General features: G+C 45.2%; 2 protein-coding genes across 3 annotated transcripts in view; one reads left to right on the forward strand and one right to left on the reverse strand.

Moving 5' to 3' along the window:
• Window positions 1-19,992, forward strand: part of TIGAR (TP53 induced glycolysis regulatory phosphatase) — a 32,894-nt gene extending 12,902 nt beyond the window's left edge. The window contains exon 7 of one of the 2 annotated variants that reach the window (XM_083616004.1): window positions 19,260-19,992. In XM_083616004.1, the coding sequence (XP_083472130.1) occupies window positions 19,260-19,265 (6 nt within the window). In that variant the 3' untranslated portion in view covers window positions 19,266-19,992. Of the gene's footprint in view, window positions 1-12,127; window positions 12,233-19,259 lie in introns of those variants that run through there. The other variant, XM_083616003.1, reaches the window with a different exon arrangement.
• Window positions 5,099-18,193, reverse strand: FGF23 (fibroblast growth factor 23). Its single transcript, XM_083616021.1, has 3 exons — window positions 17,481-18,193; window positions 9,879-9,982; window positions 5,099-6,340 (listed from the first exon to the last, which is right to left on the reverse strand). The coding sequence occupies exons 1-3, from the start codon at window positions 17,701-17,703 to the stop codon at window positions 5,942-5,944; spliced, it is 726 nt and encodes a 241-aa protein (XP_083472147.1). The 5' UTR covers window positions 17,704-18,193; the 3' UTR covers window positions 5,099-5,941.
• Window positions 19,993-23,850: the final 3,858 nt, after the last annotated feature.

The following is a 23,850-nucleotide window of genomic DNA, read 5'->3' on the forward strand; positions in this document are numbered from 1 at the left end:
AGGGAACTCCTCTCAACCTGCCATCCAACACTGCAGAAGGAAAGACATTTAGTCTGGCTTTGGTGAAAAGCCTTCGATAGTTTGGTACTGTTAGGTTTTTAATGTAAGATGTTAACTTAAAGACATACCCATATTGTACCCCTACTGCCAGCGGACTACAGACTGCGTGTGATTGAGATCGCAAGTCACTGTGTGCATTATCCCATAATCTTTGCTTTAACATCTTTTGGGCGCCTTCATAACCCAGGTAATACAGTTGGGGGGGGGTGACAGACCAATAGAGGTGGCTTTTTTAGCCATGGTTTTCTGCCATTTGCTGACAAATTCCTTATTGGTCAGCTCCCCCCCACCCTTTCAGTGTTTCTAATTTTTCACTGTTCACCCAACAACAGATGTTTGCGTAACGTGGAGTAGAGAGATCAACCAGTTTTAAAAAGAAGAAATGGCAGAGATGGGTAGAACACAGAAAGTTAATACAACAGAACCCAGCTCCCTTCTCAGGGTCCTCAAACCTTTCTTTAAACTGCCATCACTGCTTGCTCACTCTACTCAGACCTCTGCAACTGTTTAAGATTATCACTTTTTCCCTCCCAGTTTTCTCCGTTCCTGCTTATTCAAACCTCTGCTGTTATTTAAAACTGCTATTCCCCCCCCCCCCCGCATCAGTGTCTCTCCCTTCTCATTCCCATGACATGCTCACAGGTTGCATTCTCTTTTACTCCCTTATGTCACACTGACTTCGTGCAAATCCGGGATTGTGATGCAGTGCCACAAATCCTCCAATGGGGGCTGCCTGATGACAGCATTACATTTTTATGTATATAGGATGGAAAATCATTAGGACTACTCATAGGCTGCTGTTGTAGGATCAATACTAACTACAGATGGGAAGGCCTGGGGAATAAATGGGGTGGGGGACCCGTCCCGTCCCCGTTTTCCCCCAAAGCCATTTTTTCCTGGAAAAATTGAAAAAAAGGTGTGTAAAATATTCCAACTATATCAAACTTTCTTTTTTTTTTAAATTTTCCAGAAAAAAAGGCTTTGGGAAAAACTGGGGAAAAGCTTGGGTTTTCCCCAATTTTTCTGGGTTCCCCCCCCCCCCCCAGACCGTCCCATCTCTAGTACTAACCTGAGAGAAAGTTCAGACATGGTAGGGAGTTGGGCTTTGCCTGCACTTGTTGTCATATAGAAGGTTGTAGCTGATCTACAGTTTGACTCTGAAACTGGAAGTAACCCCTCACAAGAGAAAAATGTCTGGAATACAGTTAGGGTGTGTTAAAGTAACAGATTGGGTGGAAGGGTTCCTGTGCATCCCTGCTATGCTTTGTCTCCCCACCTCTACTTCATAGAGGTTAGGCAGGACCAGTGGCGTAGCGTGGGTTGTCAGCACCCGGGGCAAGGCAAGTAATTTGCGCCCCCTAACCCGTGGATTTGCGCCCCCTAACCCGTGGATTTGCGCCCCTAACCCTAACCCCCAGATGTTGCGCCCGGTGCGGCCGGCCCCCCCTGCACCCCCCACGCTACGCCACTGGGCAGGACTCAGGCTGGATCAGTACTATAACATGCAGATACATGCAAGGAGTCAAACCCAGATCTGTGTCTCAGAAATTTGGCTTCTTCAGGAGTGATGCATTGCTCCTGTGACACCAAGTGCGGAAAGAACAGAATTGCCCGTCGCCAGTAACAGCTGGTTGGAAGGTATCAAGGCCAGTGCGGTACATGATGCAAAAGTGTAAAGGGTAGTTTCCTTTGTTGTTAGGCTTACAAGGCCGTGTTCATATTATATATTTAATAATAACAACAACAACAACAATAATAATAATAATTTATATCCCACCCTCCCTAGCCAAAGCCGGGCTCAGAATGGCTAGCAACAATAAAAGTAACACAGTTTACATAAAATCACAATTAAAATCAATTCATCTAAAATCAATTCAGAATCAAATTAATGGCAACCATTGGGCTAGAGTTGTGTGATGATTACCAAAGGAGGGGGTCAGGCTGTGCCTTGGCCAAAGGCCTGGTGGAACAGCTCTGTCTTGCAGGCCCTGCGGAAAGATGTCAAGTCCCGCAGGGCCCATGTCTCTTGGGACACAGCGTTCCACCAGATCAGGGCCACGGCCGAAAAAGCCCTGGCTCTGGTTGAGGCCAGCCTAACCTCTCTGTGGCCTGGGACCTCCAAGATGTTTTTGTTTGAAGACCGTAAGGTCCTTCGTGGGACATATCAGGAGAGATATGTAGGTACGAGGGTCCTAGGCCGTATAGGGCTTTAAAGGTTAAAACCAGCACCTTAAACCTGATCCTGTACTCCACCAGGAGCAAGTGCACCACTAAGATACCACTTTACGTACCCATGATGTACTTTCAATGCTTTAAACGTGTGTTGTGACCGTGACCCCAGGACCTCTCAGTTACTTAATTCTCGTGGTCCGATTGGATGTCCTGGCTCACAGCTGAGGAATCAATTACCGTATTTTTCGCTCTATAAGACGCACCAGACCACAAGACGCACCTAGTTTTTGGAGGAGGAAAACAAGAACAAAAATATTCTGAGTCTCAGAAGCCAGAACAGCAAGAGGGATCGCTGCGCAGTGAAAGCAGGAATCCCTCTTGCTGTTCTGGCTTCTGGGATAGCTGCGCAGCCTGCATTCGCTCCATAAGACGCACACACATTTCCCCTTACTTTTTAGGAGGGAAAAAGTGAGTCTTATAGAGCAAAAAATACAGTACATTGGATAGGCTTGGAAAGGGGCATTTTGAAACCACAGGAGGAACAAAAACAAACAAGGCATGATTTATTTCTCAGGAGGTTTATTTGCATTTTCATTACAAATTGGAAATGGCGGGTATACATAATCATTATAAATATTAATAAATACTCTTAAATGCGGGAAAGGATTCAAATAAATAAATAAATAAATAGAACAACATAAAATGCATTAAACCACATTTTCCCTATCAGCTAGGAAACATCCAGGGGCTCTTTTTTTCAACAATTCCCTTGTTGTTTGGGATTAGGGATATCCAGCTATGGAGAAAGCCATTTTACATTTTCCAGTGATGTAAGAGTCCTGTAGTTTCAATAGTGTGGGAAATAATCGTTCATAACAGGGAAAGCATACATTGAAACCTCTTCTTTATACCATCTTAATAGAGCTAGGCCAGGGAGCCAGTCCTGCAGCTTGGTTAATTGACAGCATAATATCAATGTTTCCTTAGAACTGAGCATTGGGGCCACAATCGCACATACTTCTGTGGGAGTAAATTCCAATGACTACGGTGGGACCTACTTCTGAGTAAATATGACCACGATTGTCTGGCACCCTTATCCTAAGAACAGGTCAGCAAAATTGTCTCGTCATTAATAAGGTCTTGAAGAGTTCAGAGTTCAGTGCAAACAAAAAGCCATTCTGAAAAGCACTATAGGTTATTATAGTGTGCTAATAGAAAGGGAAGAAATGGAGGCAGTGAGAGATTTTACTTTCTTGGGCTCCATGATCACTGCAGATGGTGACAGCAGCCACGAAATTAAAAGACGCCTGCTTCTTGGGAGAAAAGCAATGACAAAGCTAGACAGCATCTTAAAAAGCAGAGACATCACATTGCCAACAAAGGTCCGTATAGTAAAAGCTATGGTTTTCCCAGTAGTGATGTATGGAAGTGAGAGCTGGACCATAAAGAAGGCTGATCGCCGAAGAATTGATGCTTTTGAATTATGGTGCTGGAGGAGACTCTTGAGAGTCCCATGGACTGCAAGAAGATCAAACCTATCCATTCTGAAGGAAATCAGCCCTGAGTGCTCACTGGAAGGACAGATCGTGAAGCTGAGGCTCCAATACTTTGGCCACCTCATGAGAAGAGAAGACTCCCTGGAAAAGACCCTGATGTTGGGAAAGATGGAGGGCACAAGGAGAAGGGGATGACAGAGGACGATATGGCTGGACAGTGTTCTCGAAGCTACCAACATGAGTTTGACCAAACTGCGGGAGGCAGTGGAAGACAGAAGTGCCTGGCGTGCTCTGGTCCATGGGGTCACGAAGAGTCGGACACGACTAAACGACTAAACAACAACAACAACAAAGGAAAAGTGTGAAATCTCTCAAGCGTATTGTAGGTTTATTTTCCAACTTGCACTTTCAAGAGATTTGAAGAAAGGAAGAAAATCAGCTTGAAATGTTGAAGCACCCCATGGGAGCTGCAGGGGCAGCTTTTGCAGAGATGAACAAAATGTGTACATCAAATGTGGAGGATCTGGGTTTGTTTCACTTACATACTCAGGAGTCTGCCCACAGAAATCTGTGGACTTAACTAAAGTCTACAGATTGCAGTGTTTCTGCTTCGAGTATGACAGTTGGCTATAAGTCAAAGAGCAAGTATGTTAGAGCAAGCGGTATGTTAACAGATTTTAAAAGGAGGATTTTAAAACATGTAATTTTTAACTTGTAGTCTGAAGTGATACTGTCTCCACTAAGAGCTCTGGCATATAATTCTGCTGATCATGTAGCTTGGCTTGTTTCTTAGAGCTCAGCAGGATTATGTAAATTGAAGGAAATATGTTCCATTGTGCTAGTATTAATAACTTGCCATCTCTTCACGCTACACCAAAAATTCAGAGCTTGAAAGGCTACAAAAACATTAGGGCTGAAACGTATTTGCTTTGTATCTCTGCCCCCCCCCCCATACACATGCCAAGTATTATTAAAACCCCAGACAGATGATTATTTCTATTTTCCTCATCCATGGTTTATATGCCTTATATATTCACCCACAGCTTCAGTCAAGAAAAATTTGGTCCTTGCAAACAGAACCAGGCAGTCAATTTGCTACGTTTCCTGGTTCCGATTCAGCTGTAGCTGAAGTTGTTCCAAGTTTTGCTCTGTTTCAGACTATAATGGTTTAGTAGCCAATCTGTCACGCTTACACTGCTTCATTTCTTGTGGGAATATTCAAATAATCCCTTATATTATGGCAATGATTTGCACAGGAGAGAAGCATATGCATATTTGTTATACTGTATTCTGCTCTTAATCAAGGGTGGCGCTGTGGGTTAAACCACAGAGCCTAACACTTGCCGATCAGAAGGTCGGCAGTTCGAATCCCCGCGACGGGGTGAGCTCCTGTTGCTCGGTCCCTGCTCCTGCCAACTTAGCAGTTCGAAAGCACGTCAAAGTGCAAGTAGATATATAGGTACCACTCCGGCGGGAAGGTAAACGGTGTTTCCGTGCGCTGCTCTAGTTCGCCAGAAGCGGCTTAGTCATGGTGGCCACATGACCCGGAAGCTGTACGCCAGCTCCCTCGGCCAATAAAGCGAGATGAGCGCTGCAACCCCAGAGTCGGCCACGACTGGACCTAATGGTCAGGGGTCCCTTTGCCTTTTACCTATTCTGCTCTTAATAAGTGATGGTTAAACACAGTGGACAATTGGTAGTAAAAGTTGCAGCATAGTAGAGAAGGAGAGAAGTAAGGGAGGAAAACAGTGATGTATTTTACACAGGATCAGACCATTGGTCCATCTTACCCCATGCTATATCTATCTACCTATTCAGGCAACAACTCTTGGGGATACTGGACATTACAAAATTATCCCTTCTAAATGCTAGGCATGTGTTTGAGTTATGGCTGCTTCCAAGACAAGTTCTCAACATGAAGCTGCCTTATATTGTCAGACCATGCGTTATTCTGATTCAGTACTGTTTAGCCTCGAATTGCCATATTTCAAAATGTAAAATCCCAAAAGTTGCCGAGTTTGTTTTTTTATAGACAAAAACGCCTAAACATTCCAGAATTTAAAATATATATATAAATTATTTCTTAAACCCTTATTCTAAACTGATACTGTGAACTGTATCAGAGTCCTAAAGCATTTTTCCAAATACTTTAAAATAATTGTTCAGATTATGTCCTCGTCAGGACAGAAAACAGGTTACTGTTACAAACTGGTTCAGGTTTTGATATCAGTCCTAGGGCTTGAAAACCACCTGCTGAACGTTGCACCATTGGGGTCTCCATTTTCGGCATGTGAATCATCTACATCATGATATGTGGATGATTTTCCCTTTGGGTTGTCAGAGAGGTTTCCGGCTGATATGATACTGCCACAGGGATCGGCGCTCGCATTTCTCGTATGTCTTCTAGGTTTTGGTGTGTTGAATTGGACTAAAGGGATTTCATTCCTTCTGGCCAAGAATTGGGAGTACGGTGGTGGATTCATACCGGGGAATAAAGGTTGCTTAGCTTTTCCTAGGCTGACGAGATAGTTGTACTTGGGAGACTGGTAGACATCATAGCCATTTTCCAGGGTCCAATGTCTGAAAGTGCAGTCCTCATAACTGAACAAGTGCTGAAGGAAGAAACAAGAACCACAATCAGAACAGGATTAAAATTCGAGTGGGAACCATATAATTAGGAAATCATTAATGAGAGTATGGGAGAGATATAAAGACTTATTGGAACAAAAGACTCGGTGGTGGCTTTCACCACATGAAGCATTACTGCTCAAACCACTTGGGAAGAAAGGAAAATGGCTCACATATGCTGTTATTAAAGGAACATGATGGAAAATGGAAATTAAGAGATTATGATGAGATCAAAGACCACTTTCAGAGTTGGTTGCATTATCGACAACTACATGAAACATATAAAGAAGACTGTAAGAAAGGATTTAGTTATACTAGATCTAGGTTTCAAACGGAAGTGATTGAAGGGAAAGTGAAACTACTGAAGGCCGCATATAGCATACTATTAGAATGGGAGACGAAAGATGAAGAGGTAAAATCAGTTATGATTAAATGGGCACAAGATGTAGGTCACAACATTATGATGGAGGATTGGGTTAAATTATGGAAAACTGACTTAAAATTTACAGATTGTTCCCTACTGAAGGAGAACTACATGAAGATGATGTACAGATGGTACACAACACCAGTGCAGTTAGGGAAAATGTACAAAACTAGTTCAAATATATGTTGGAAGTGTAAGGAAAAGGAGGGAACATTTTATCATGTGGTGGGATTGTAAAGTAATTAAAAATTGTTGGGAAATGATATACAATGAACTGAAGAAAATGTTCCATTTAACATTTGTTAAAAAACCCAAGGCATTTTTGTTGGGGATTGTAGGAAAAGACCTGCCAAAAAAGTTGAAAAACATCTTCATGTAGGCGACAATGGCAGCGAGAATTCTGGTAGCACAAGGATGGAAGACTGAAGAAATCCCAACTAAAGAATCATGGCAAGAAAAATTGATGGACTATGCAGAACTGGCAAAATTGACACATAAGCTACGGGACAAGGATAACTGTGACTTTAAGGATTAATGGGAACCCTTTACAAAGTATTTGAAGACGCAACAAAGCGAACTGGACTCCTTGGCTGGTTTTGAATAAACATCCACATTTTTTAAAAAATTTTTTTACTGATAATAATTAGCTAAACAGTTGGAGGATTTATACAACTCTGTAACATGCAGAAAATAGCATTATTGGAGAAACCAAAGACTGGAACTGAGGGAAGTCGGGGGGTGGAGTGGGGGTGGGTGGGTTTTGTGGAGGGAGGAAAAATGGGGGAGGGAATAAGGATATGTTTTTGGAAAATATGTTTTGTTATAACTTTGAATAAAAAAAAATATAAAAAAATATTCGAGTGGGAAATGCTCATCAAAATTCTCCGCTACAGATGTTGAATGGTGTCTGGGTTTTTACCACATATTTGGTATGTCTAAATGTCTTTACGATATTTGATTTCAATATTTTATATTTTAGTATTTTTAATGCATGTGCAATGGAATTAGCATTGGCAGTATTTTATAGATAACAGTGTTACTATTTGACAGATTACAGCTTGTGAGATGTTTGGTACCTTCCAAAACATTCACATCTAAAACATTTGAACTCGTGAGTTGTTAGTCTTTCCCATTGCATAGTCAATGGTTCTTTGTTTTTACTGATTTTTTTCTCCAAGTGATAACCCTTCTACCTTTACCAAAAATAACACAAAATAAAAAATAAATCCAGATTATGCACAGAAAAATACCACATTCAAAACAAATAATGTTGGGGGGTGGGGTCAGAAATCCAAGGAAGCAGAAAAGTGATGAAATCCTTTTTTTTAAAGTATGATAACTAAGCTTTATCAAATGGTTATATGTCCTGTGATAAGGTAAAAAATGTAAAGGGACCCCTGCACATTAGGTCCAATTGTGACCGACTCTGGGGTTGCAGCCCTCATCTTGCTTTATTGGCCAAGGGAGCCGGTGTACAGCTTCCGGGTCATGTGGCCAGCATGACTAAGCCGTTTCTGGCAAACACTGTTTTCCTTCCTGCCAGAGCGGTACCTATTTATCTACTTGCACTTCGACGTGCTTTCGAACTGCTAGGTTGGCAGGAGCAGGGACCAAGTAACGGGAGCCCACCCTGTCGCGGGGATTCGAACCGCCAACCTTCTGATCGGCAAGTCCTAGGCTCTGTGGTTTAACCCACAGCACCACCCCCGTGATAAGGTACCATTTAATAAATGGAGACCTGCACTTTTTTGCAGTGAATAAAGATATAAGGCAGGGGTGAGGAACCTCCATCTCGTAAGCCAAAGGTGGCTTGGCAGGGGTACCACTTTGGCCCATAGAACTATTCCTTGCAAACAGTGCCCCACTGCCCTGGCATCTTCTTGCTGGTGTAGTGGGAGTGGGCCTTGTTCCAGGAGCACGGAGTGGTTTGCATTTAAACCACTGCTAAAATGGAAAGGAAAAGCTCCTTTTTAGCAGCAGTTTCAATAAAACATCGACCGGTGGACTATACCACCCACTGGACAATTATCCGATGTCATTATGTCATAAGGTGATGGACCGATGGGTTGTCTTAGGTAAAGGTAAAGGGACTCCTGACCCTTCGGTCCAGTTGTGACTGACTCTGGGGTTGCGGCGCTCATCTTGCTTTGTTGGCCGAGGGAGCCGGTGTACAGCTTCCAGGTCATGACTAAGCTGTTGGTCTGCAGGGGAAGAGACAAAGATGCGCCCCCTCTTGCCTGCCCCAAAGCTTCTCCATCCCTCATATAAAGCAGCATACTTTGATCTGAAATACTTGTTTAGGAACATGCAGACTGGCAGTTGTTTGAGTGATTGCCAAGATTGTGTGCATATTTGTCGGTGGAAGGAGAGTTCACATCTTCCAGGTTTGGCGGGTGGCACTGTGGGTTAAACCACAGAGCCTAGGACTTGCCGATCAGAAGGTCGGCGGTTCGAATCCCCGCGACGGGGTGAGCTCCCGTTGCTCAGTCCCTGCTCCTTCCAACCTAGCAGTTCGAAAGCACGTCAAAGTGCAAGTAGATAAATAGGTACCGCTCCAGCGAGAAGGTAAACGGCATTTCCGTGCGCTGCTCTGGTTCGCCAGAAGTGGCATAGTCATGCTGGCCACATGACCCGGAAGCTGTACACCAGCTTCCTCAGCCAATAAAGCGAGTTGAGCACCGCAACCCCAGAGTCGGTCACGACTGGACCTAATGGTCAGGGGTCCCTTTACCTTTACCTATTCTTAGGTTAACAGCCTCACAGTTATGTATAGCCCAGGGTTTCACAATATCAAAACGAAGAGGGCAAATTGTGCAGCCCTCTGTGTTGTCTGTAGCACAGGTGTGGCATGCCGGTGGTGTTGTGCAGGCAGAAAGAATTGTGGGACATCCTTCATAAATCATTGTGTCTCATAAGAACTGAAGCGGCCTGAAGGAAAACGATATCCCAGGCATAAGCGAAAGGGTAAAGGACAATGGTTTCCTTAGAAGTGCAGCAGAACTGGCTTATTGCATCTCCAAGTTATAGAATCACACTTTGGCTGTTGTGGCACGTGGCACCACTTGAAAGATGCCAGAAAAATTCATATGAGAACTCACCGATCCAAAGATATTGCCATTAATATCCATACAGAGGAAGCGCCCAGTTTTTACGCCATTTATCACCACATAGCCTGCACCTTCAGATTTGATCATCAGGGCACCTGAAATTTAAATGGTTAAACATTAGAAGATAATTTAATGCCGTAAACCAAAGATGACCATCTGGTGGCCATAGGGCAAGATCCAGTCCCAAAGTATTATGAGTTATCTGGCTAACCCTTCCATTTTTTAGTTGAGGTATGGCAAAAAGGTTTGCCCACAATTTTAATCGGAACAGGAAAGTTCTAAGAAAAGATATGTATTCTGTCATGCTATCACTTCATTTCGAATTTGGTTTACAATATGTATGCTAATATTTATATGTAATGCTATACTTCTGTACATGTGCCATATGAGGAGCTGGCCAATTGGCAAACCAACTCTTGTGTTACAAAGATGACTGCAAACGCGAGATTAAGGCTGGCAGCATTAACCCTGCAATGTGGGAATCCCTTGCAGATGGCCACAGTGCCTGGAGATGGGCAGTCAGGTCATGCATCCACAGCAGTGACCAGCGGAGAAATGACCACTGGGAAGAGCGCAGAGAGAATAAGCGCCATGGTGCATCTGCAGCAGCACAGCCAGGCACCTTCCTCTGCCCCGGCTGCAACAAAACATGTCTCGCCTACATCCCATCTCTACAGCCACAGCAGGCACCGTAACCCGCCAAAAGTTTGACCTCATTCCCAAAGGCACACTCCTCCATTGTCTCCTGAGACAGACGGATGCCAATCAGTCAACTTGGTTATGGAGTCGGAGCACTCAGTATGTACCCCCTAATCAGCATCCAGCTCTAGACCGTCTGAAGAACAGAACAGCCCCCAAGGCTATAGGACAGCAATGTGGAGCTTCTGTAAAGGTAAAGGGTAAAGGGACCCCTGACCATTAGGTCCAGTCGTGACCGACTCTGGGGTTGCGACACTCATCTCGCTTTATTGGCCGAGGGAGCCGGCGTACAGCTTCCGGGTCATGTGGCCAGCATGACTAAGCCGCTTCTGGCGAACCAGAGCAGCGCACGGAAATGTTGTTTACCTTCCCGCTGGAGTGGTACCTATTTATCTACTTGCACTTTGACATGCTTTCGAACTGCTAGGTTGGCAGGAGCAGGGACCGAGCAACGGGAGCTCACCCCGTTGCGGGGATTCAACTGCCGACCTTCTGATCAGCGAGTCCTAGGCTCTGTGGTTTAACCCACAGAGCTTCTGTACCTCCACCCTAATTAGTCCTGGCAGGCCTCTGAATTTGGCCCATAAGGACATTTTGAGCAAACCAAACCTATTGTCAGTCTAGATCTCTTAAGTGCTAAGATCGGAGAGGAGGGTCTCACCTACCTGTCAAAAAATCCCTAGCAATTCACACCAATGACATCTCAACAAAACATTCCCCATAATAGGGTCGATGGTATATGTGGTCGATGGTATAACTGCCCTGTGATCTTCAGATGAAAGGCGGTATACAAATTGAATGTATGAATGAATGCATGAATGAATGAATGAATGAAAGAAAAAAATGGCCCACAAAGGGCAGCCTCTCCCAGCGGAGAAGAAATAAAACACTCAGCCTGCTTTTAAGGGTCTGTTTGGCATTTATGTTGCTTTTAGTACAGTGGTGCCTTGGCTGTCCAAGTTTATCTGTTCTGGGAGTCAATCTGACTCCCAGAACTGCTGGAAAGCCAAGGCGCGGCTTCCGATTGGATGCAGGAGCTTCCTGCACTCCAGCAGAAGCCGCGTTGGACGTTTGGCTTCCAAAAAACGTTTGAAAACCGGAACACTTCCGCGTTTGTGACATTTGGGAGCTGATTTGTTCGGGACCCAAGCCGTTCAACACGCAGAGTACCCCTGTATTGCATTCTTGGGTTGTGTATCTTCTTGTAATATTTGTAAGAAAGTGTGTTCTAGAAATATTTTGACAAAGTAAATAAATAAGGAAGAACACGGAAGGTTCAGATCAGATAGCTGATAGCCATACTCGGGTTGAACATCCACTCATTTCATGCAGGTCCCCTGCAGTTTGAGAAATGCCCTAACAGTTCCCCCCTCCAATCACAGATCTCTGTTGCCTTGTCTAGTTATGTGTTGGAATAAACAGGCAGTGTTGTCTACATTGGCTACATGTTTTGCAAGCTTTCTTCTTTTATAAGCCTCCCATATAATTTTTTTTGAAATGGGTATGATCCAGCCAACTTCCTTTGGTGTCATTCCCTTCAGGGAGCAATGAGGGCCCCAGCGCCACCTCCTGCTCTTCTGGAGACGATGGGTCTCCCCTTACGACAAAGTCTAAGAAAGTGTTGGTGTTGACCTTTAAAGCCCTAAACGGCCTCGGTCCTGTATACCTGAAGGAGTGTCTCCACGCCCATCGTTCAGCCCGGACACTGAGATCCAGTGCCAAGGGCCTTCTGGCGGTTCCCTCACTGCAAGAAGCCAAGTTACAGGGAACCAGGCGAAGGGCCTTCTCGCTAGTGGCACCCGCCCTGTGGAACACCCTCCCACCAGATGTCAAAGAGATAAACAACTACCGGACATTCAGAAGACATCTTAAGGCAGCCCTGTTCAGGGAAGTTTTTAATGTATGACATATTAGTGTATTTTTGGTTTTTGTGGAAGCCGCCCAGAGTGGCTGGGGAAACCCAGCCAGATGGGCAGGGTACAAATAATAAATTTTATTATTATTATTATTATTATTATTATTATTATTATTATTATTATTAGTGTGTTAGCTGCCTGTTGAGAGGGGAGTGCTGAGGAGAGCAGCCACTTTTGTGGGAGCTTAGATGAGCTCAGGGCCTTCTTAAGCATATCCGGCGCCGTGGCGCAAAGCTCCCTCCGCCCGCCCGCCCCGTTTCCCAGAGTTGTCCACCTTGTTCAATAATAATAATAATAATAATAATAATAATAATAATAATAATAATTTATTATTTATACCCCGCCCATCTGGCTGGGCCTCCCCAGCCACTCTGGGCGGCTTCCATAGAAACCAAAAATACAGTAAAATATCGCACGTTAAAAACTTCCCTGAACAGGGCTGCCTTAAGATGTCTTCTGAATGTCAGGTAGTTGTTTATCGCTTTGACATCTGCTGGAAGGGTGTTCCACAGGGCAGGCGCCACTACCGAGAAGGCCCTCTGCCTGGTTCCCTGTAGCTTTGCTTCTCGCAGCGAGGGAACCGCCAGAAGGCCCTCGGCGCTGGACCTCAGCGTCCGGGCAGAATGATGGGGGTGGAGACGCTCCTTCAGGTATATTGGACTGAGGCCGTTTAGGGCTTTAAAGGTCAGCACCAACACTTTGAATTGTGCTCGGAAACATACTGGGAGCCAATGTAGGTCTTTCAAGACCGGTGTTATATGGTCTCGGCGGCCGCCCCCAGTCACCAGTCTAGCTGCTGCATTCTGGATTAGTTGTAGTTTCCGAGTCACCTTCAAAGGTAGCCCCACAGAGAACGCATTGCAGTAGTCCAAGCGGGAGATAACCAGAGCATGCACCACTCTGGCGAGACAGTCCACAGGCAGATAGGGTCTCAGCCTACGTACCAGATGGAGCTGGTAAACAGCTGCCCTGGACACAGATTTGACCTGTGCCTCCATGGACAGCTGTGAGTCCAAAATGACTCCCAGGCTGCGCACCTGGTCCTTCAGGGGCACAGTTACCCCATTCAGGACCAGGGAATCCTCCACACCTGCCCGCCTCCTGTCCCCCAAAAACAGTACTTCTGTCTGTTCAAGGGAGGATGGTGCTGTTGGCAGGGCTGGAGGAGGCGGGCAGCGGCTGGGTCCTCTGATGGGGAAGAGGCGAGGGCTGGACACGGCGCCTCCCAGCTCAGCTGGCCACTTCATGCTGTAGTGGCCACGGCAGACAGAGGCTCCAGGCGTGGCACTGTTTTGGCGTGGCATGGCAGAGGCAGGCAAGGGTGGTGAGCTGATGCTGGGAGGTGCCGTGTTCAGCCCTGGTGCCCTCCAGAACTTGGCACCCCAGCGCTCTGCGCCACTAGCCTCTATGGATAAGATACCCCTGGAGGAGCTGTTCCTGGTTACACACTTGGATAGCTTGAATAAACTGGATAGCTAGATTCATGTTGCCACTGGTGTACCAGCTTGGTTGTAACTGCAGTGGTACCTTGGGTTACATACGCTTCAGATTACATACGCTTCAGGTTACACACTCCGCTAACCCAGAAATAGTACTTCAGGTTAAGAACCTTGCTGCAGGATAAGAGCAGAAATTGAGCTCTGGCGGCGCAGCGGCAGCAGGAGGCCCCATTAGCTAAAGTGGTGCTTCAGGTTAAGAACAGTTTCAGGTTAAGAACAGACCTCCGGAACGAATTAAATACTTAACCCGAGGTACCACTGTATTGTATTTTGATGACTGGGAAGCTATACGTGTTGCAAGTACAGGACAAGCATTGTAATGTCTGGTCCTCACTGATGCTCTGGAGATAGCTCAGTCGGTAGAGCAGGAGACTCGTAATCGCAGGGTGGTGGGTTTGAGCCCCACGTTGCGCAAGAAGATTCCTGCATGGCAGGGGGTTGGACTAGATGACCCTCATGGTCCCGCCCAACTCTACAATTCTATGATTCTAAGTCTCCCATATAGCATCTAAGTGCATATAGCATATAAGTGCGGTTGAAGGATGGATGGTGGCTAACAGATTGAGGTTGAATCCTGACAAGACAGAAGTACTGTTTTTGGGGGACAGGGGGCGGGCAGGTGTGGAGGACTCCTTGGTCCTGAATGGGGTAACTGTGCCTCTGAAGGACCAGGTGTGCAGCCTGGGAGTCATTTTGGACTCACAGCTGCCCATGGAGGCGCAGGTCAATTCTGTGTCCAGGGCGGCTGCCTACCAGCTCCACCTGGTACGCAGGCTGAGACCCTACCTGCCCGCTGACTGTCTCGCCAGAGTGGCGCATGCTCTAGTTATCTCCCGCTTGGACTACTGCAATGCGCTCTACGTGGGGCTACCTTTGAAGGTGACCCGGAAACTGCAATTAATCCAGAATGCGGGAGCTAGACTGGTGACTGGGAGTGGCCACCGGGACCACATAGCACCGGTCCTGAGAGATCTGCATTGGCTCCCAGTACGTTTCCGAGCACAATTCAAAGTGTTGGTGCTGACCTTTAAAGCCCTAAATGGCCTTGGTCCTGTATACCTGAAGGAGCGTTTCCACCCTCATCGTTCAGCCCGGACACTGAGATCCAGCGCCGAGGGCCTTCTGGCGGTCCCCTCCCTGCGAGAAGTGAGGTTACAGGGAACCAGACAGAGGGCCTTCTCGGTAGTGGCGCCCACCCTGTGGAACACCCTCCCTTCAGATGTGAAGGAAATAAGCAGCTATCCTATCTTTAAAAGACATCTGAAGGCAGCCCTGTTTAGGGAAGTTTTTCATATTTAATGCTGTACTGTTTTTAACACTTGATTGGGAGCCGCCCAGAGTGGCTGGGGAAACTCAGCCAGATGGGCGGGGTATAAATATATTATATTATTATTATTATTATTATTATTATTATTATTATTATTATTATTATTCGTTTATCCAAAGATAATTATGAACGTACATATCGAGCGAAGGAATGTTAAGGCAAAAAGTGATTGGCTGCTCTGGCAAGCAGTTCATTGATCTTGAGGCATCACGCCACATCTCCCTTTTTGCTAGACCCCGTGGAAAAGCAAAGAATCAATCATTTATTTGTATGCCACCTTTCCAAAGTTCAAACCATGCTCAAGACGGCTTATAACACACGCAAAATTACGTAACTATAAATGTAACAGAAGTAGTCTTGAACAGAGCATAGAATACACAACCAAATTGAAAATTTTTCACATAAATCATCAGATCCTAAATAAAGATATAAAAATTAACAACTCCCACCCCCAACAAACCCCCCTAAACAATACCTCTGCATGTGTGTATGCATGCTTCCTTGCAAGATTTGGTTGCTCCTGCCTGTTTGAAATGGTAAAACCATTCTTCAAGAAGCCCTCCCTAGATTTGGAAAATCTAAGTAACTACTGGCCAGTTGCCAATATCCTCTTCTTGGGCAAGGTTTCTGAGTGGGTGGTTGTGGACCTGATCCAGATGTCTTGCAGGAAACTGGTCTTCTTGATCCATTTCAATTGGGGTTTGGGTCTGGCTTTGGCACAGAAACTGCTTTGGTCACCTTGTATGAGGACCTCTGTCTGGAGAGACGTGGGAAACGTGTCCTTGTTAATTCTCAGCCTCTCAGCGGCTTTTGATACCGTCAACCATGGTATCTTTCTGGACCGATTGTTTGAGCTTATTACACCAATCCTGGCCCGACTGCACTGGCTGCCGATTAGTTTCCGGGCCCAATTCAAAGTGCTGGTTTTGAGCTATAAAGCCATAAATAGCTCAGGACCGCAATACCCAAGCGTCTTGTGATATGAACTGGCCCAGACCCTACACTCATCCCTTGGGGCCTTTCTTTGTGTGCCTCCTTCTGACAAAACCAGGCCTAAACCCTGATTGAAATGGATTTAGAAAACCAATTTTCTCCAAGGCCCCTGGTCTGGAGACAACACGAGAACAGCCCTTTTCTGTTGTGGGTCCCCGCTTGTGGAATGAATATTTCCACTTACAAAATATAGGTTCTAATTTCCCCTAAAATTTGGAAAATGTAGACGTGCCCAGGAAACGCTCCCTGTCCTGTATGCAAAGCTGTGCTTCAATTTCTCTGCAGTGAAAGGAATGAATAAATCTGATTCTGTATATATTTGAAATTTAAGGCACAATGCAGTTGATGTTTATTTTTTGACTGAATCGTGCTTTTAATTAGAGCTCAGTTTCTGGTTTTTCTTAATGGAAACAAACCATGGGCACGTTCTCTTTCTAATAAGTCTGCCACTTTTACAGATATTGAAATATTAAATCTCCATATTAAACATTAGGACTAGAGAGCAGCCCTGGGCTTCACGTTTCTCCACCTAAAATGGGATTAATAGTGGACTGGGTAATGCAGCTGTCACAATAATACTTCTAGAAAGCCACTAACAGCAAATGAAAGCAGCCCATTTTCCCTTGTTTATTCCCAGCATTCTTCCTCTGGAGGCGCAGGATGGAGGGGAATGTCGTTTTAGGTCACATTTTTATTGCAAACCTCCGTAATTCACACCTTACCAAACTATATGCAAACTCAAAGAAATCTGCCCTTCACAATCTGTACTTCTCCAAACTTTGCCACACAGTTCTCCAAGCAAATAACGTGCACGGAAATGCTTATGTTGCCATCGATTTATTTCGTAAAGTTTATACGCCTTTTGATTGTAAAAGAAACAAAGAACAAAACCCCAAAGCAGTTCACAAAACGTTAGGGGCTTAGTTTCTGTGAGAATGCATAGATGAAATGAAAACAACATACAGAAATGAATCGTAAATTGCTTGGGGAAATGTGTGGATGGGGAGAAATGCGGATTAAAATGCTGACAAATATTCACGAGGACTTTTTTGGAAAAAGCCAAACAACGTAGTAATGCGGTGAACTGAATTTATTATTGGAAAAATGAGAAACTGAGAGAAACATCTCCCCCTCCCCTCAACCTTTCAGTGGTACTTACTGTAAACGGTTTGGTGAGGACTTCCATCCACATGGCCATTGGAGTTGATTTGCAGGTGGAAGCTATTTCTTGCTGTGGACGTGTACAGGTGCAAGAGTCTGTCTGTGTTTCCCCAGTTCTGGTTGAGTAGCGGCGAGGCGTTGGGAAAAGCAGGAGCTGTCTTCCAGCCACACGCGGCCAGCAGGATGAACCTCAGGAGGCTGCAGCGAGTGACCGGGCACATGGCTCTGCTTTCTTAGTGGCTGGAACCTGAAACTCGATCTGTTAATCTGTTCCTCCCTTCGCCTGTGTCTCCCTCTCCTTTGGAGTGAATCCTCAGATAGGCTCCCTACAATTTTTGCAGCAGCTTTATAAAGGGCAGCTGGGTGACACGGGATCCCTTTTGTTTTGTAATAGCAATATTTTGGGAGTGCCCTGAGACCTCAACAAATCCAGGCGGGGGCAAAAAAAGGAATGCATGTAGGTTTCTTAGGGGAGGTTACGCCGCTTCCAAAGTAAGCTTTTGGGCACTAATGACATGTTCAAATGTTATCTGGAAAAAGCCTCTGACATCACAACGCTTCCCACTGGTGGGATCGACCCATTCCTTTGTAAGAGAAGGATATTTTCATTTCTCCCCACCTTTCCGTGCAGCTGATTCTGTAAATATGTGGTGTCAGACACAAAATCTGAATATCTTGTTAGACCCTTTTTGACTCTCCACTATGGCCCAAGGCGGGACGCGGGTGGCGCTGTGGGTTAAACCACAGAGCCTAGGACTTGCCGATCAGAAGGTCGGCGGTTCGAATCCCCGCGACGGGGTGAGCTCCCGTTGCTCGGTCCCTGCTCCTGCCAACCTAGCAGTTCGAAAGCACACCAAAGTGCAAGTAGATAAATAGGTACCACTCTGGCAGGAAGGTAAACGGCGTTTCCGTGCGTTGCTCTGGTTTGCCAGAAGCGGCTTAGTCATGCTGGCCACATGACCAGCTGTACGCCGGCTCCCTCGGCCAGTAAAGCGAGATGAGCGCCGCAACCCCAGAATCGGCCACGACTGGACCTAATGGTCAGGGGTCCCTTTACCTTTATGGCCCAAGGCACTTCCAGCAAACCATCATTTGAACCATTTATGAGCTAGGAAGCTGATGTCCTCAAAGGGGCTAGACATATGGGTATTGGCCTCTCTATATCCTCTAAATCAGAGATGAGTGGGCTACCCATCCCACCTCCCCACTGCTGGTGGATTCACGGTGGTCCCCTCAGTCTCCCCCTTGCTCTGGAGCAGAAGCAGGCACCAGATCATCATGCTTCTCAGCACTTTCCAGAGCCAATCAGTTGGGCAGCTGAGAAGGGGCACAGTGTGATTGCTGAGATCCTCCTGCTTTCCTGCCTACATAGGTGTGAGATGTGTGTGTATCCAAACATGTGCAACTTCTCACTCACTATCCACTAACAAGTTGGTGCCCTTGGTGCCAACAAGATTTCCCACTCCTGCCCCTGTGGGTGTCTAGACTCTGATGAGATGGAAATGAGGCAAACAATCCGCATGAGCAATTGGAACATGTGCATTGGAGTTTTCAACACCCTAAGACCTTGCTTCGTCTGCAACTTGTCTTCTTCAGCTGTTCTAGACACAGGAGGACAAAAGTGTGGCGAGATGCTCTCATCAGCCCTGCCTGAAATGTCCCCATGCACACTAGGCCTGCCATCCCACCTCTGATCATCTGTTGGCCCTCACCTGAAGAGGACTTTAGATGGATTAAGAGAAAATCCTCTTGCCCATTCTTTGGTCCTCTGTTGCAGGGATAAGGAATCTTCTGTCCAGCTGAGGACTGCATCCCTGCACAGGCAAACTTCCTGGGAACTGCCTGCAGGTGACCAACATTAGAGGCAAAAGCAGGCAGGGCAAGAAGCAAAAAGGAGTGTGGCAAAGGATGCTGTTTTTGCCTTGGTACACTTGGCTGCTTTCCACTCACACACCTCTCCATTCTCCATCAAGGCAAGTAAGAGACAGTATCACAGTTGAAGAACGCATTCCAGGTAGCCCAAAGCACTCAAGGGAGCCATTAAAAAAACTAAATGTCAATAGTGAGGCGGAAAGACAATAGTGAAGATGTGGAAAGTTAAAGGTGCATGGAGACTTTGCTGCCCGATATGCTACTGCACACATCAAAACTACACTTCTTGAAAAGACACAAGAACGGTGCCAATTAGATCCAGACTTGTGGAGATTACACTTCTGTTCCATTCAGATTTCCTTTTTTATTTTTTTAAGAATAGCACAGGGAAAATAGGGGTGCAATTTGATGACATAAGCTGAGTGCTGCCCAGTTGGCACCTGTAACCTTGAAATTATAGCTTTCTCTCTGTGTGGTTGTTTTAAAAAGTTCTTAGACACCCTCAATTGTTTTTAAATGCATTTTGGTTTGATTTTTAATTGTATTGTTTTATTACTGTGTTGCTTTCTGCCGTGGTCTCCATCGGGAGGAAAGGTCAGGATGGGAATTTAAACAAATAAAAGCAGTTTTAGGTGTTTTGGGGTTGAGGCGGCTGGGAACACTCCCTCAGACTCCTATTTGTTTGCTGAATTTTGTAACTGTAATAACTAGATAGGTTTCAGCTGCATGGGCTCTAGCAAAGCTACAGGAAGCTGCCTATCGCACGTCACTATTACTAAACATCTACACCTGAATGTTTGGAAAGCAAAGGATTCTCAGGTAAGCAAACATGCACAGCAGCAATGCTCAGTTTTGCACATGAGAAACACATAGGTTTAGAGAAAGTAGCAGGCTCTGGAAATCTTCAACAGCAGAGAAGGTAAGAAATCACACCTTATGTTCCTCTCATTTTCTCTCGTTTTCTGGCATTTTTCACTTCAAAAGTGTTACTTTCTCCCATCTAGTTCCCTCTGCATTTTTTTTCAGTGATATAGATTTTCTTTGGTTAATGATTGTTTGAAGAACTGTTGCACCTTTTATTTCCATATTATGGGAAATTTATTTACATGATGTTGTAGCTAGAAATCTTACTTTCCTCTTTTCTGGAGTGGGATTTATTTACTGTACTTTCTGAGATGTCATTTTCATTTTTCTGGCTATGTCTGCATATTCTTAAATTTTTAGATGATGAACTTGACCAGTTTCACTTTACCAGTTTGATGAAATTTGATATAATTATTAACTGAAAAGAACAGAGCTCACAATCCCTTCCGCCACAAAACCCCTCCTGGTCCCCTCTACCTTGCTTTCTTTCATTTCAGCAACCCAATTCAGATTTTCAGCAGGGCCTTTCTCATGTTGTTTTTGTTAAACCATTGTGAATCAGAAACTCTTACTGATGTGCTGCAAATTCTACGAGTTCTGCCATTGCTTCCCATTATACATTCTGCCCACCCATGAAATAGAAAAATGGAATGTTGTAAATTGTTAATATTGTAACAGAAAACATGGCAGACCGTGGGAGAAGGTCATTTCCCCCCAAACATGCTTTTCCAGGCAGAATTGGCGTGTTTGACGTAAAGTTATGATACAGTCCCTGGGTATCTGATGGCTGAAGACCAATGAAGTTTAACACACCAAACACACACCAGTGATAGATCCTGATTCTACAGGGCTGCAGAACACCAGTAAAGGTAAAACGGTAAAGGACCCCTGGGTGGTTAAATCCAGTCAAAGGCGACTATGGGGTTGCGGCGCTCATCTCGCTTTCAGGCCGAGGGAGCCGGCGTTTGTCCACAGACAGCTTTCCGGGTCATGTGGCCAGCATGACCAAGTCGCTTCTGGCGCTATGGGACACCGTGACAGAGTGCAAGGAAAAACCGTTTACCTTCCCACTGCAGCGGTGCCTATTTATCTACTTGCACTGGTGTGCTTTCGAACTGCTTGGTTGGCAGGAGCTGGGACAGAGCAATGGGAACTCACGCCGTCATGGGGATTCGAACTGCCGACCTACTGATCGGCAAGCCCAAGAGGCTCAGTGGCTTAGACCACAGCGCCACCCGCACCAGTAATCAAGGTTGCAACAGGAGCTAAAGGGGTGAGGATATTGCACTCTCCAAATGAGCCACATGCTCTCTCACTAAAAATAAAATATTAAAAGCAGAGATTGGATTCAGAAAGAGCCCTACCATGTAGCTTGTCTCTAGAAAGGCAGGGAGTGTACACCAGAATTCCTGGTAGTATTGGCAGAAATAAAGCTCAGTTTAGGGTTGCCCGGCCACAAACTGGTGATGCCAGGAGTGGACCAGGTCTGATTCCAACCTGCGCATGGATGAATCCACCTTAACGTAAAAATCTGGTTTTATTCTGTAAAGCTATGCATGTAGTAAAGTTTTGAAATCGCTAAAGCAAGAAATCACTTTCTCACAGAATTGGTGGGAAAGTGTTAACAATCCCAGACAACACACGCTCTGATTTTAAAAGGGGGAAAGTTTGATAGCAAGTAAGACCTTCAAAGTCACCATATGGCAGCGGAGTCTTTAAACAAATTTACTTTAGCCTTGTAACTTAAGCAAACACAGCTTAGCAAAGTTAGGACAGACAGCACTGACCCTAGGAACATTTCCCAAAATGCATGCCGTGAAACATGGGTAGGCAAACTAAGGCCTGGGGGCCGGATCCAGCCCAATCGCCTTTTAAATTTGACCCGCAGACGGTCCGGGAATCAGCGTGTTTTTACATGAGTAGAATGTGTCCTTTTATGTAAAATGCATCTCTGGGTTATTTGTGGGGCATAGGAATTTGTTCATATATATTTTTTCAAAATATAGTCCGGCCCCCCACAAGGTCTGAGGGACAGTGGACCGGCCCCCTGCTGAAAAATTTTGCTGACCCCTGCCATGAAAGATCCCTGTTTGGATGGGGGAGAAAATACTTTGCTTCTGTGCCAGGAGGAATCTTGGGGGACTGGTTAGGAGTTGTCTATGCCTGGACTTGCAGACAAATTCCAGTTCTTTATGAATTAGAACTTTGCTTCTTACACTGATATACAGAAACATTTAAGATTTTGCCTGTTGTTTAGTTGTGACCCTCTCTTACTGCCCTGAAATCTCCTTAATCTTACCTAACGTCTGTAAGCTTGATCCTCATAGCATGAAGAAGTTAGACTCAGCCATCAGTCTCTCTGATTTTTGTGTATCCTCTGGCTACCTTTTTTTCCCTTGCTGTAATTCAGTACTTTTAAAAGCTGTGCGCTGGGCAGAAATTCAGTTGTTACATTGCTTCTCCATGCCATAGCGAAGGCTGGACGTGTGGAATTTCTGCCTCTGTTGAAGAACCGCTCCCTGAAGGGGAAAAGTTGGAAAACTTTCCCAGTAGGCTTGCGTAAGATTGCAGCCTGGGTTTGTACCCCATGTTCTCACCTTTAAGGGCAAAGAGAGGTGCTGTCATTTACACAGGTGTCCTTTTGGAACTGAACCATGGGTGTTGGAACGCAACAGACTTGTACACAGGTGTATGTGCTTATCTGGGAGCGTAAACTGGCACAGTGGGGCGGATGTAAACAATTGGTACGACGCAAAACATCCATACAAATTTGGATTTATTTACACTGGCATAAAAACACAAGAACTCCCTTGACTCGAATACATTACTTCTCAGGCGTTTATTTCCGAGGACTCGCTGGGTTCAACGGAGGTCTCTCATAAAAGCACAAATTGCATATATAAATCCAGGATGAAGCAGATTATATTGCCCTCTCGCAATTGATCTTTTCAGAATCCACACAGGAGAATCCTGCCTTCAACTATAATCTCTAAAAGAATAAGGTGACTAACAGTACAATCCTATGCATGTTTTCTCAACAGTGAATCCCAGTGGTGCTTGCAAACCAAGTAAGAGGCAGGATCACAGCCTAAATTACCGTATTTTTTGCTCTATAAGACTCACTTTTTCCCTCCTAAAAAGTAAGGGGAAATGTGTGTGCGTCTTATGGAGCGAATGCAAGCTGCGCAGCTATCCCAGAAGCCAGAACAGCAAGAGGGATTGCTGCTTTCACTGCGCAGAGATCCCTCTTGCTGTTCTGGCTTCTAAGATTCAGAATATTTTTTTTCTTGTTTTCCTCCTCCAAAAACTAGGTGCGTCTTGTGGTCTGGTGCGTCTTATAGAGCGAAAAATACGGTGTGTGTTGGGAATAAAATTATATTTATTAGTATTTAAATTCTTGTCAAAAGAAGAGGCGGGGAAACAAGTTATTCCTTTTTATGTAAAATACATGGGTGAGACAGAGGAAAAGCAAGACAATTCAGCTGAATCTGATGTGCTAGCGAGGATCAGTGCTGCCCTAGGGTGGTCTTTCCTTGACAACCACGTAGCCTTTGCGCTTCTAAGACTATGGGAAGTCTTACATGGAGCTGAAGGAGACATTGGAAGAATGATACTGTCTACCACTTTCCCTT

The sequence above is a fragment of the Podarcis filfolensis genome (genome assembly GCF_964270895.1).
Source record: "Podarcis filfolensis genome assembly, chromosome: 5".
Lineage (NCBI taxonomy): Eukaryota > Metazoa > Chordata > Lepidosauria > Squamata > Lacertidae > Podarcis > Podarcis filfolensis.